The sequence below is a fragment of the Mustela erminea genome, chromosome 5 (genome assembly GCF_009829155.1).
Source record: "Mustela erminea isolate mMusErm1 chromosome 5, mMusErm1.Pri, whole genome shotgun sequence".
Classification (NCBI taxonomy): Eukaryota; Metazoa; Chordata; class Mammalia; order Carnivora; family Mustelidae; genus Mustela; species Mustela erminea.
In genome coordinates this window covers 118,997,680-119,010,926 of record NC_045618.1, presented here as the reverse complement: position 1 = coordinate 119,010,926, position 13,247 = coordinate 118,997,680, and the positions used below count along the sequence as shown (strand labels likewise).

The following is a 13,247-nucleotide window of genomic DNA, read 5'->3' as shown; positions in this document are numbered from 1 at the left end:
CAAAGAAGAGGGAAATTGTTTTTATCTGAAAGTCCACATAAAGTATTGAATGTCATTAAGTGACTTCATTTCCCATCCTCTGGCCTGTTTTCACAAATGTCAAGAACCATGGTTTCCAGACGTTGGTTCCTCCTGATTTGGTCTGCTTTAATATCACCTCTTAAATTCTCAAGGAATTCTTCCTTTGTTGTGGCTCCTGGTGGGTAAATGTGAGACTGTTTGTTCACTTACTTGAAGGAACAGAAGATTAACAATCAGAAAAGGAGGGTTTGATTTCCAGCCTTACCACTTAATAGCTGTATGGCCTTGGGCAACTATCTAACCTTCATTTTATTTCCTCCCTTATAAAATAGGAGTTATTTTATCACAACATCCTGGATGTACATAATATACTAATTTACATCCATGTGCAAGTCATCATTCTAAATAACTTACTGTCAGCATACCATTTAATAAATAAGGAAACCCAGGCCCAGAAAGGTTAAGTAATTCACCTCTAGTCACACAGCAGATCAGCAATATGCACAAGGAACAGGGTAAGATTAGCCTCCGATCCAGAACTTGTTGAAGGTAAGCTGTGAGTAGGAGCACCAGTGTTCACTGTTGTGGAGATGACCCAGCAGCCCTCCCCAGGGTGGGAGGAAGTGAGGGTTAGGGGACAGGCTGCAGTGTCCCCCTTCAAGTGTCCTTGGTCTCTCTGCCCCCTTCCTTCTCTGGCCTCACATATCCCTGATCTTTTATTTTCCTTTAGTCTCTTTCAAATCCATTTCCTTCCCTTCCTACTGACCCCACTTTCCTCCGAGTTCCCCTCGTTGATATCTGCACTTTTGTTATGACACTGGTATTTGTATCCCCATTACCATTCACTCATCCATCTCCCATTGGTGTGGCGCTAGCTCTCAGTCTTCTGGCTCTAACAATTCCCTGTCGGATCTGTTCTCATCTGTGCCAGTCTGCCTTTGTAGTAGAACTTCTCGGTTCAGAAACATGCACCTCCTCACTGTATGTCAAAGTGAGGGCCACCCACTTGAATCACTGGGGTCTTGCGATGCTGTGGGTTGTGACAGATAACCAACTGAAACAGTGTAAGAAAAAAGGCAAACACAGAGCGTGAGTGTCTTCCTTCAGGCAGAGCTGAATCCAGAGGTTTGGACCATATTTTCAGAGTTCATTTTGAAGTATGTGAGAGCCCCCAGCAGCTCAGGGCTCCCATCTTACCGAATGAACTCCTCAGCAGAAAGATGGTCTCTACCTTGATGGGTCTGATGTGGCCAGCCTGCCCATCAGGAGTCACTGTGGCCTCGGCTTGGGCCCAGCGAGATAGGTGTGAGCCACAGGCACCCGTACTGCTTCCTGTTCACACCCCCTCCATCTGGTTCTCTCAAGTGCTCTCAGCCCTCCTCCTGCATGTAGGTCATTCACTCCCCGTCTGCCGGATGTGCTTGCTCTGTGCTTTAACAACTCTGCCTTGGCTTATGCTGGTTTCCCTTGATGTTCTTTCCTGTCATCTCTGTTTATCAGAATCATCCCAATTTCCCAAGGCCCAGCTATAATGTTTTCTACAAAGCCTTTCCTTTTCCCAAAACTGGTGAAAGGCATTTCTTGCTTTTCTGTGTAGCATGCAGACGGTTATCACTTAACTGCCTTTTGCTGTTTCTCATCCCCATCTTCATCAGTGCAAGCACTTTCTTCATCGCCCATACCTTTCTAAGGTCTTCATGTGCACAGAGCATTTGGACATTGATTTGTCTAATGGAAAAGCCCATAGAAGAAGCAGGCAAGATACCTTACCCTCTTTTTGCAACTCAGATTGCTTGAACACCAGCTGTGCACCAAGGATAGGTGTTGACGTGAAAGATATTTTAAGGTGGTGGCATCCAGGTGCTTTATTCTGATTTTACAAATGAGGAAATTGAGGCCTAGTAAATAAGTAGCCAGGTGTCCCACTAACCATTGTTTTTAGCTCCCGGAACATGCAAGCTCTTATTCTTTCCACTCTCAATACTCTTCCCACTCTCACGTCTCCTAACCCTACCCCTCTTTCAGGGTCTAATTAAAATGTCATTTTTTAAGGGAGGCTTCTATTGACCGTCTTCCACCCCCACCCCTTATCCTCCTCGTTTAAAACAGGTTTGCCCGGGCACCTGGGTGGCTCAGTGAGTTAAAGCCTCTGCCTTCGGCTCAGGTCATGATCCCAGGGTCCTGGGATGGAGCCGGGTGTCAGGCTCTCTGCTCAGCAGGGAGCCTGCTTCCCTTCTTCTCTCTCTACCTGCCTCTTTGCCTACTTGTGATCTCTGTCTGTCAAATAAATAAATAAAATCTTTAAAAAAATAAAAATTAGAAAATTAGAAAAAATAAAACAGGTCTGCTATTCTGTCTTCTGGTACTTATGTTTTTCTTCATAGTGGTAATCACAAGTATGTAATTATTTCACTTTTATAAATGCATTGTCTCCCCACTAGACTGTGTACCCAGTGAGGACAGGGACAATGACATCTTTGTTACCTCTTAGGCAGCCAGTGTCTGACACCAGAGACACTCAAGAAGTAATGTGTTGAATGAATAAGTGCAAATATCAGCCATTCTTGCAGCTCAGCAAATGCCAGAGCAGTGTGAGAACCAGACCGCCTGAGGCCCAGGTCAGCATAACCCCAGCTCTTACCATGTCCTACCCTGTGCCCATAAGCAACCACCCCTACTCAGGATAGTTAGAACTCTAGTTCTTTGTATGGGTTCCAAGGACATTAACACTGTTTGATGTGTGGGTATTTAGGTTATGGAGGGTGGGTATGTGTTTGGATGGGTGGACAGAAGAGATGAGAGACAGAGTGACTTGCAAACAAGGTGCTGGGGTGACCCACTGAGGGAGATCAGAAGAGGGGGATCAGTGTGCGGAGGCCTGGGGAAAATGAGGTTCATGTAGTAAGCACCTGCGCTGCTGTAAAGGTCCTAGAAGGCAGTTAGTGGTTCTTTACTTGAGCTGAGATACAGAACTTTAACTTGTACCCTGGTTAAGATCTAAAAATAATACCCTATTCTGAGTTCTTGGAATAAACCTTCCATTTTGGTGAGTCTGGAAGAGTTTTTGTTTTTATATTCCTATCACATTATATTGGAACACTTTCATTATACATGAAGGCAACTTTTATTCTTACACCAGAGTGAGCAGCCTGTTACTATAGCAATATTGAAATTATTTATATACAGTGTCTTCTACACACTCCTTGCAAACTGTACATAGTGGTTAGGAGAAATGGGCTATGATATCCAAAATTGTTTTCTCTCTTATTTCCTTTGTTAAACTTCTATAAACTTTGTTATAACTTGATTTTTTTTAATTTGAACCTCTTATTTTTAGGAAAGATTAATTTAGGGGAGTTACAAATATATCCCACCTATCAAACATTGAAAATAGCTCTGAAATAATTTCAGTTTTGCTGTGAGCACCGTACAGATACAACTGCTTCTTGAGATCTTTTTCAGATAAAGGGGTGGAATCATAAATGCCCTCTGTGTGTTTGCAGGGCCTGGACAGCTTCAAAGTAAAAGAGAAATTCTTCTCAGGGAGCAAGGAGCCAGTGGCCGCCTTTCCTGTGCCATTTGACCTGCCTCCAGAACTATATGGAAGTAAAGGTAGGACACACGTGAAGGGAGATCATGGGTGTTACGTCTGGAACAGAAACCGTGCCCAGAAGAAGCCGTCAGTCCCCCAGTGGGAGGTTGGCTACTTCGGAAATGCAGGTTTGCAGAGGCCCCTTTGCTGCCCTGTCTCGGGCCACTAGAGCTCTCATTCTCAAACTGGTTGGTCCAGGAGCTCCTCTGAACTCTTTACCATTATTAAGGACCACAAGGAGCTTTTACTCACATGGGTTTTTGTATCTGTTGAGATTTACTATATTAGACCTCAAAACCAAGAATTTTTTATATTAGTTTTTAAAGTAATAAACCTATTTATATATATACACACACACATACAAACACACACACATATATATGTTATGTATATATGTACATACATATGCATGTGTGTGTGTGTGTGCGCACATATTTGGTGTTTTTTTATTGTCAAAAGTGAGGAAGGTGGCATTATTTACAATTTTTGCAGGCAGACCTCTTTACTCTCTGGGTTAATGAAAGACCACTGAATTCTCAGAGCTGCTCTGTTGCAGTATCACGTCACAAAGCCTCTATACATTCACGAGAAGTGAAGATGACAAATAATGGCTTAATATTTTGATGAAAACAATTTGACTTCACAAACCCCTCCCATCCTCTTAAAGGGGAGATCCCCAGGCTGCCCTCAACTATGACTTTCTTAGAGGCAGTGAACAAGTATTTTTCATAATAGAAAGTCATTAGAACATTGGTTCAGGTTCCTGGTGTTCTTGGAGGAAAGCTGGCTGGCATGAGTGGGACTGGCTCCATCTCAGGTCTGTGCCAGCCCCACAGCTGCACTTGTCTTAGCCCTAGAATGTCTGTCTTTAAAGCAAGTTCGTACTTACCAGACTTACAACAGCTGCAGTTGTAAAATCAAGACATGCTTATTAATTTAAAATGGCCAAAGGTATATTATAATCAGCATATTTTCTAGGGGAAGGCAGATGCCTTCACAGATAGCTGGATTATAGTCAATGGTGTTTGAGTAAATTCTGAATTTGAACAGGGAAAATGTGGTTTTTGTTTGGAAAGTTTTAATGACATCATTGCATTAATATTCCCGAATCTCTGGTTCCCTAACAGAGCCAGCTGTGGCCCTGAGTCCCTTTCTTCCCTGGGCGGTGCTAGATGGACTCCAGCTACTCCCCCACCCTTACTTGCCCTTCCTGGTTTTGGTGGTAAACCAGACCTTCCCCTTCCAGTGGACCGGTTTCTTCGATGGTGTTGACTTTGTTGGATGTATCCATATAGTCTCATGCTGCCTGGTGTGCCGCCGCCTATGGCAGGGGACTTTCTAGAGCTATAATCAGTTGTACTGATAACAAGTTTAAGAAGTGTTCTTTTTACCTTCTTTCCAAGCTATGTATATTTGAGTCCTCTAAATTTGTATATTTATGCATCTTCATTTTTCACTGGCAAGATTATATCGGTTTTATCAGAATTTCAGAGAATCGGTGCCCCCCACAACCCTCCCTGCACATACAAATGAAAAAGAGGGCTTTAGAATTAGGCTGTATTTGTGTGCCAACCTTTCAACTTATTAAGTGACCTTGGGCACTTACTTTCTTTCTTTAGGCCTTCGTTTCTCTATTTGTAAAATGGGAAAATAAGAGTGCCTACTTCGTAGAGTTTGTTGAAACGAGTAACCAGGATGCTATCTGTAAAGCACCTAACACAGTCTTCTAGTGCAGAGTTAGCAGTCAATAAATGTTAGCTGTTGTTTCTGTTATTTAGAATATCCAGTTCAGTTCCTGGCATGTAATAACCGGTGTTCATTTTCTCCCCTTCCCCTTGCTGAGCTGATAATGAAAAGAGCCTAAGGCCCATGTAGGACAGTTCCTGAACCCACCTAGTGTCACAGGACCTCACGGCGAAAACCTCTCCTTCCCCCTTCCAGCTTTGTGCTGTAGTTTTGTTTTTTCTCCTCTGCCTGTTCATGTTCTTTTTTTTCCCCCCATCCTCAAACCTGAGTTCTGAGTAAGCTTAGTGGAGGTGGAGATAGATGCACCATGGACTGACTGAGTCTGACTTCCTGTGGCCTGGCCTTGGGCTATATGCTTTCCACCCCCAGCCCAGAACCTTGGCCGGAATTCCACCTCCTCCACTTAACCGTGATCTCCAAAGGTCTTTGCAAGCAAGAATGAAAGAGACAGAGGAGCCTTAAAAATAAATATCCTGAGGTTCCTTCAGTTCTGATAGAAAAAGCATTCCTGAGAATTTAAAAGTTTACAGTGGGGTAGTATCTTAGACTGTGCAATGATGAATCTTTTATTTAGCCAGCAAGCAGAATGTTTTCCATTGTTCAGTGGCGTTGTCTGGGTGTATACACTTCTTTGAAACATACATACAAAGGAGACTGGAGCATTGTATTTTTTATTAGTACAGTTTTACCTTCCACACTGCTTTAGTAGCATGCAGAATGGTGCCAGTCACTCGGATATCACCAGTTCACAAGTAACCAGCATTCTGGGGACGCCTACGGACTAGAAGAAAGGTGTCTTACTAAGACTTGGGAAAGTGAATAGTTAAGAACATTTCAAAAGCACTTTGTTTGAAAATGATTTTCAAACCACTGTAACATGTACAAGATCCTGCTCGTCGTTTTTTAAATCTGAGGAACTGTACAGAAAGCTTAGCAAAGGAATATACTGCTCTGAACCAATTATAGTTTATTACAAGACACCAGCAGACATCCTGAAACCAAGAAATTGATAAATAATGAAGTAAAACACACACAGCTGCAGGTACACCTTGCTTTACGCAGGACTTGCTGCTTATCTGCTCTCTCCACAGGTGTATTTCTACTGTGTGCAGACACTGTCTAGGTCCTTGGAATATGTCCTTGAGCAACCAGACACATACCCCTGGCCTGAGGGAGTCTAAATTACTCTTCCCCTGAGAAGTTATACCTAACCAAACTCATTTGACTAATAGGAGTTGTAGTTTTAAAGGAAATCTTTCAGATCCTTTTGTGGTTCATAAGTGTGATGATTGGATGTTCTCACCAATGTGTGACACGCGCCTCCCTCAAACCTTGTTATGACCTCGGCACATTACCCATCTGATGTGAGGGGAAAAAAATCTTTTATAAAGCAGAATCACCATATTTTAAATCTTATTTCCATATGTCCCACTTGTTGTGTGACGCTGAGCCTGAAAAGAATGAAATAGACCAGTATGTGATCTCTCTGGAGCTGTTACATGCCAGAGACATCTGCTTCGTACTCCCTTTTTGGCTTATATTCTTTGTATTCTCTGATACACTATAAAGCAGGTAAAACGAGGTAAGGCTATGTAAAGCTTATCTTATTTGGACTTAAAGAGTAAGTTATATATGTCAAATTTAAGAATAATTGAAGTACAGCGCTTCAGAGACCATAGTTATGTTAAGTGATCTGGGTTGTTCATGTGGTATATGTGAACAGTTGGCCCTTGCACAATGCCGGGGCTCGGGGCACTGACCACCAGTGCAACTGAAGATCTGCATGTAACTTTTCACTTCCCCAAAACTTAACTACTAACAGTCTACTGTTGACCGGAAGCCTCACTGATAACCTAAATAGTTAACACGTATTTTATATGTGATATGTATTATATACTTTATTCCTGTAATAAATAAAGTAAGCTAGAGAAAAGAAAACATTATTAAGAAAGTTTTAAGGCAGAGAAAATACACTTAAATATTGTATGTATTTTATTGGGGAAAAAACCCACATGTGAGTGGACCTTTGCAATTAAACCCATGTTGTTCGGGTCAACTATAGTATTCTTTTCTTTGAATTTTTTGACACAATGTCAAATTTAGAAAAACGTTCTAAGAACAGTATAAAGAACTCCCATATTCTCTTCACCCAGGTTCCCCTTCACTTACATAATCTTCCTTTCTTATGTTAACTTTTTTCTGATCCATTTTGAAGTTGTAAACAAGATCTGTGCAATCTCTAAATACTTCAAATTATATTTCTTAAAAACGTTCTCTTACATAGCCACAGTACAGTTACCCAAATCAGGAATTAACATTGAATACTATCATCTACAGAACTTACTCCGATTTCATCTGTTGCCCCAATAATGAACTTTATAACAAAAGGGAGGTTTCAGGTTACATGTCATATTTGTTTAGCAGTCTCTTTAGTCTCCATTAATTTGGAAAAGTGCCACAAGAAATTTTGTGTGTTTTATGATGCTGACACTTTGCTGAGTACAGGCCAGTTAGTTTAATAGACAGTGAGGGACATTGTGTATTTGGTTTTCCCATTGTTTTCTCATAAATAGATCCAGATTAAGCACCTTTGCCAAGAACACCACAGAAGAGATGTTGTTGTTGTTAGTGCATCGAATGAGGAGTCACATGATAAAATCTCCCTGATCACTGATGAAATCAGTATTGATCGGTTGGTTAAGGTAGTATCTGCCACATTATGTGTATCTTTTACAGATTTAGTATATTTTAGAATTTAAGTTTTAATGTCTAGAACTAAGCTAATTAGCTGTATTTGTAATTGCTCGGTAGGTGAGGTCATTGAAACCTGGCTGGCATACGAGATACACGTGCTCTAGATTTAGCATATATGTAGTGTATATAATTCTTTAAAGTTCTTTAAACCATGGGCTCCCACATAATTTAACCATTCCGCCTGCTGCTGGATTCATTTGAAATAATTCCTTGAATTTAGATAATATCGGAATAAACTTCAGTCTAGACCTGTCAGAATTATTGCTAAATAGCAGAGACCAGATTCATAAAGTATTTTTGTAAGGACAATAGCTGATTCAACTTTCTAATCCAAAGAAAATGCAAAAGAAGTCAGTCACTTAAATCATTGTTGATATGCTTAATTTTCAAGGACCAGTTTTTGAATAATCTTTAGAAATCTGGATTTTTGTGTGTGTGAGAACCAGAAGAGGTTTTCAGACATGATTTTGATTATCTCCTTTAATAAAATCTATTTTTGTTTCATAGTGCAAACAGAAGGCTGACACCAAACTTCCAGCTTAGCTTTTAAAATTACTTTGTCAACAGAAACCTTTAGGAAATCTAGAACTATCAAAGTAAAGTAATTTTATCAGATGATATTGAAATCAGTACTTGGTTTTTAGCAATTTGAATTTTTCTTCCTCCCACTGGGTAGATTGTTCTCTTATGCTTTTTTTAGTCACAGATTAATACGGGAGATCTTCACAGAAGAGAATATTAATGGGCTTCAGATAACACTGGTATCCCAGTTACCAAAGATTGCATCTCTGCTAGGTTGGTAACCCAGTGTAAAATATTTTTTTTATTTTTTTTTTAAGATTTTATTTATTTATTTGACAGACAGAGATTACAAGTAAGCAGAGAAGCAGTCAGAGAGAGGAGGAAGCAGGCTCCCTGCAGAGCAGAGAGCCCGATGTGGGGCTCAATTCCAGGACCCTGGGATCATGACCTGAGCTGAAGGCAGAGGCTTAACCCACTGAGCCACCCAGGCGCCCCCAGTGTAAAATATTTTGAAGCTTTCCTTTGTAGTGCAAGCTGGCGAGTCTTTTGTATATTTGTTGATTTCAGAGTAAGCTGAAGTAAAGTGGCATCAGATATCTTCTCCTTAGTTCTTTGGGATCACACACACGCGCCATATACACACACTTTATGTCTGATACAAAAAGAATTAAAGGCAGTTTCTCAGGTGATAGGCAGCAACTTCTATAAGTAAGTAAGATATCAAGTTCCCTTGAAGACAGTGGGAAATGTGGGTATGGGTGTTTGGACATGGGGGTCCAAGTCCTAACTCTTTAACACAAGGGCCATTTCTTAGAGGATTAGAGGCTAGGTAGAATGGGCTATTGTACTTGGGTTTGTCTGGCTGGTAAAAGAAACCTGGGAGACCTACGCAGCATATAGGGTAGTGACAGCACTCACCACTGTGAGCTGAGGGTGGTGGTCATTACATTATAGCAGCTAGCACTCATTAAGTACTTACTACGTGCTAGGAGCTGCTTTGAGCACATGACTTGAATTTATGGGATCCTAACTGCCCCCATGACACCAGTACTAATATAACCCCTACTTTATAGACAAGGAACCTAAGCACTCAGGTCAATTTGGTCAGGTCCCCATGGGCAGCCTGTCCACCATGTCCTTGCCCCCTTTACCGTCACACTGTGCCACCTCCCCACAGAGGGCTGGGTTCCAGAGTTAGAGATGTCAGGTGCATGCAGTCCTCAACTGACCAACCACGAGCACAGATGGCATAGACACAGAGTAAAACCCCTCGGCTGTCCCCTCATCCCCAGCCTTCCTGCCATGGCCTTAATGTTGGCCGCACTGTGTCTCCGCTAGACGGCACTGCCTGTCATCTCCCCATTGTTGGTCCCCTCCCACTGGCCATCATCTCCCCTGCTGCCATGCGCCTCACGTCACATCCTCACGTCACATTGTATCACAACAGAAAGCAGCTCATCCCATTTAGTTTCTGATCTCGGCCTCTGACTGTGTTAAAATCGCCGTTAGAACTTGGTGAGAATGTGTAATGCCAGGCCCCAGCCCAGACCGACTGAAACAAGCTCCGTTGAGGTGAGCTCTGAGGAAACGCTCCGGCAATTCGCACGTCAGCCATGTGCGGGAACCACCACGCTGACGTCGTGAAGTTCAGAATTCCCCCCCCATGGCCTGCCTGAGCTTTGGCTAGCAGAGCACCTGGCATCTAACCAGCACTGACAGAGATCTCAGATACATGCAGGACTGTTTCCTGAGGCAAGGTTTTCTTTCATGGGATAATATAGGAGGATTGCTTAGAACAGGCTTTCATCTAAGCCAGAAACTGTTAATGCTGACTTCCAGTAATGGTAGCAAGACAACAGAGTCACAGCCACCTCCTACCTTCCTGTTAGCCCTTCTGTGTCTCTGCCCCAGGGTAGTGGTGAGCCTTGCATCCGGCATGGCACATGGTCAGCCTGTGGATACAGGCATTTGCTCACTTAGCCAGCGGTGTGTCTGGGGACTCGCCAGTGCTGCTTGGTCATCGTTGGCTGATTGTGAGGGAGAGGAAGAAATCGGTGGCGGTCTCTGCATTGCTGGCTGGCCAGCGGGTGTTTGCATCACGAACCCTGCCTCGAAGAATCTAACAGCTCCTCACCTAGCAAGGATCAGGTTTCCTTTACTTTGGGGATGAAGTGGAGCAGATGTTACCCAGTGGGGCAGTTTGCAGGAAAAGATGGGAGAAGTCTGGCACAGAAGACCGTGTTCCCGGGGCAGGAGAGCCAGTGCTCGGTTCAGGCCAGTGGGGAGCTTTGGGGAGTCTCCAGTGCTGCCGAACCTTCAGCCTTTTATGAAGCAAGCGTGTTGCACAGGCACAGGATTATGGCTCTCTCACGGGCTTGTTTAACAAGCTAGCTTCAGGCTTTCACACCATCTCAAGGCCAAAGACAAGAAAACGGGCTTCTGCTAACTTGTTGCCATCTTTGGCCTTCTTTCCCTGCGCGTCCTGCTGCGTGCTGCTGTCTGCATGCTTGCATGGCCGTTATTCCACACCAGGGATGGTGAGGAGAGCCTCCTGTTGTTTGCCAGGTCGTCCTCTGAGCTGCCATCTGCCTCTGTTCGGGAAGAGGAGGAAGCTTCCCCGCAAGCGGCTTAGTAGTGCTGGGCAGTGGCTTCTGCCGATGGTACCTCTCACACCCCTGCTGCGCGGCTGTCTCACTCCGGGCACTCACTCCTTCAGAGCTGTTGGAGCTCCCCTCCTTATCAGGACAGTTACGTGGAGCTCCATTCCTAACCCTGGGAGTGCATTTACACCCTACCCATACTGTTGTTCTTTTGAATTGGTTTGATTCCAGCAGTAATGATGGTAATGATCAGAGTTTGTCAATTTCTGAAACCCCAGTTAAAAGGGGCTGGGGGGAAGTTCGTGTTTATTGAGCACCTACGATATGCCGATATGCCGGGAACTTCCACAGGTGTTCTCGCTTATGTTTCACAGCCCTCCTGAGAGGTTACTTACGTAGCTAATTGCCATGTCACAGCTGAGGAACCTGAGGCCAAGATCCCAGTGTTTTCCCGAGTTTGCAGAGAAAGACAAGGGCAGGACCTGAACCCAGGTCTTCAGTGTTCTCTCTGTTGTGTCTTACTAAGGCGAGTTGCTTGCTTCACCATCGGTCTACAGTCATTGTACAGAGACCTTCATGCCTCATCAATTATTAGCCTTAAGGAACAGAACAAAACCATTTCATGGAGGTGAACCCGGACCTCCTGATTATATGTGACCATGACCGGCTGAGAGCAGAATGCCATCTGTTACTGTTGGTTTCTCCAGAGTTGTAAAACATAGTAGCTGCCTTTCTCTGCCGGATGCTCTCAGACACTACACGTGTTTATCTCACTTGCCCGTCCTGACAGCGCCGCAGTCAGGTACACAGAAGGAAACTGAGGCTGACAGGCAAAGTGACTGGTCAGTGTAAGTGGCAAGCCAGGATGTGCACCCTGATTTCTGCTGGCCGGCTTCCACTGTTCACTTGCCCGTGTCTTAGCACAAACCCTTGCCAACAGCCACTGTCTGAAATGGGCTGTTGTCTGGGGTTGCTTCAGGGAAGGTTCTTAAGGTGGTGCCTGGGTGGCACAGTTGGTTAAGGGTCCAAATCTTTGTTTTGGTTGTGATCTCGGGGTTGGGAGATTGAGCCCCACTTTGGGCTCTGGGATCAGCACAGAGTCAGCTTGAGATTCATTCGCTTCCCTTCCCCACCCCCACATGTGCTCACACGCACTCACTCCTAAATCTTTACAAAGAGGGGAGGGGTTCTTAACGACGTGTAGACTCTGACTCGTGGGTGGTTTTATCCTAGTGGGTAAGTGAATTTTTTGTAATCCTGCCTGTTCAAATAAGTATTATACAACTATAATGTGTTTTGTTTTTTTCCCCAGATCGGCCATGGATTTGGAACATTCCTTATACCAAAGCACCAGATACACATGGGAATATGTGGGTTCCCTCCTGAGAATCTTAAAGCACTATGAAATTTAGGTGCAAGACATCAAGCCCCAAATAATGAATGTTCTTATTTGTGCTGGATGTTTATCCTTCGAGGTTTATCTACACCCTTAACAAAACTCTGCATAGCTCACTCTTGTGAGCACGGATGCTGATTACACTTTTGATAGTCATTAACAGTGTCCCTTAATTCACTTTTTTAAGCTTCAGAATGAAAGCTATCAAACTCGACAATGTTGAATATAGACACAAAGTCATCCTCAAAGTGATACATGGAATTTCACGGTGGTGTTCGCTCTTCCGAAGTGAAGACTGACTATGTGTGTTGTACTCCGTCCGTCCTGCTCTTCAGCCAAGCAGGGGAAGGATGTGTCCGTTTGCTTATCACCCGGCCCTCCGCTTTCTGAGTGTTGTCTTGGAACTGCTGGCCATGAGGCTGCCCATGTTCCTAGCCTGTCACTGAGGTCAGTGTGGCTACTCTTCTGACACACTGAGTCCTACTACCTCCCATCGTCCTGCAGCTTCACGAGGCTTCGCATCCCGGCACCGTGCTAGCTGCCTCTCTGCTTACAGATGGGTCCTGCCATTTCCTCGCCTGTCCCCAGAGCGGATGGGTGTCTTTCATCCCCGCAA

General features: G+C 43.8%; 1 protein-coding gene and 1 non-coding gene across 5 annotated transcripts in view; both read left to right on the top strand.

The window, feature by feature from the left end:
- The window catches only part of TDP1 (tyrosyl-DNA phosphodiesterase 1), an 86,126-nt gene extending 73,450 nt beyond the window's left edge, over positions 1-12,676 (top strand). For all 4 annotated transcript variants that reach the window (XR_004286083.1, XM_032344690.1, XM_032344691.1 and 1 more), the window contains 2 exons: positions 3,525-3,633; positions 12,548-12,676. Coding sequence is in view for 3 of the 4 variants with exons in the window: in XM_032344690.1 (XP_032200581.1) it covers positions 3,525-3,633; positions 12,548-12,621 (183 nt within the window). In the remaining variant the exon portion in view is untranslated. The remainder of the gene's footprint in view (positions 1-3,524; positions 3,634-12,547) is intronic.
- LOC116592268 lies at positions 6,621-6,724 on the top strand. The gene has a single exon (XR_004286431.1). It is a non-coding gene; the product is annotated as a small nucleolar RNA U13 (small nucleolar RNA).
- Positions 12,677-13,247: the final 571 nt, after the last annotated feature.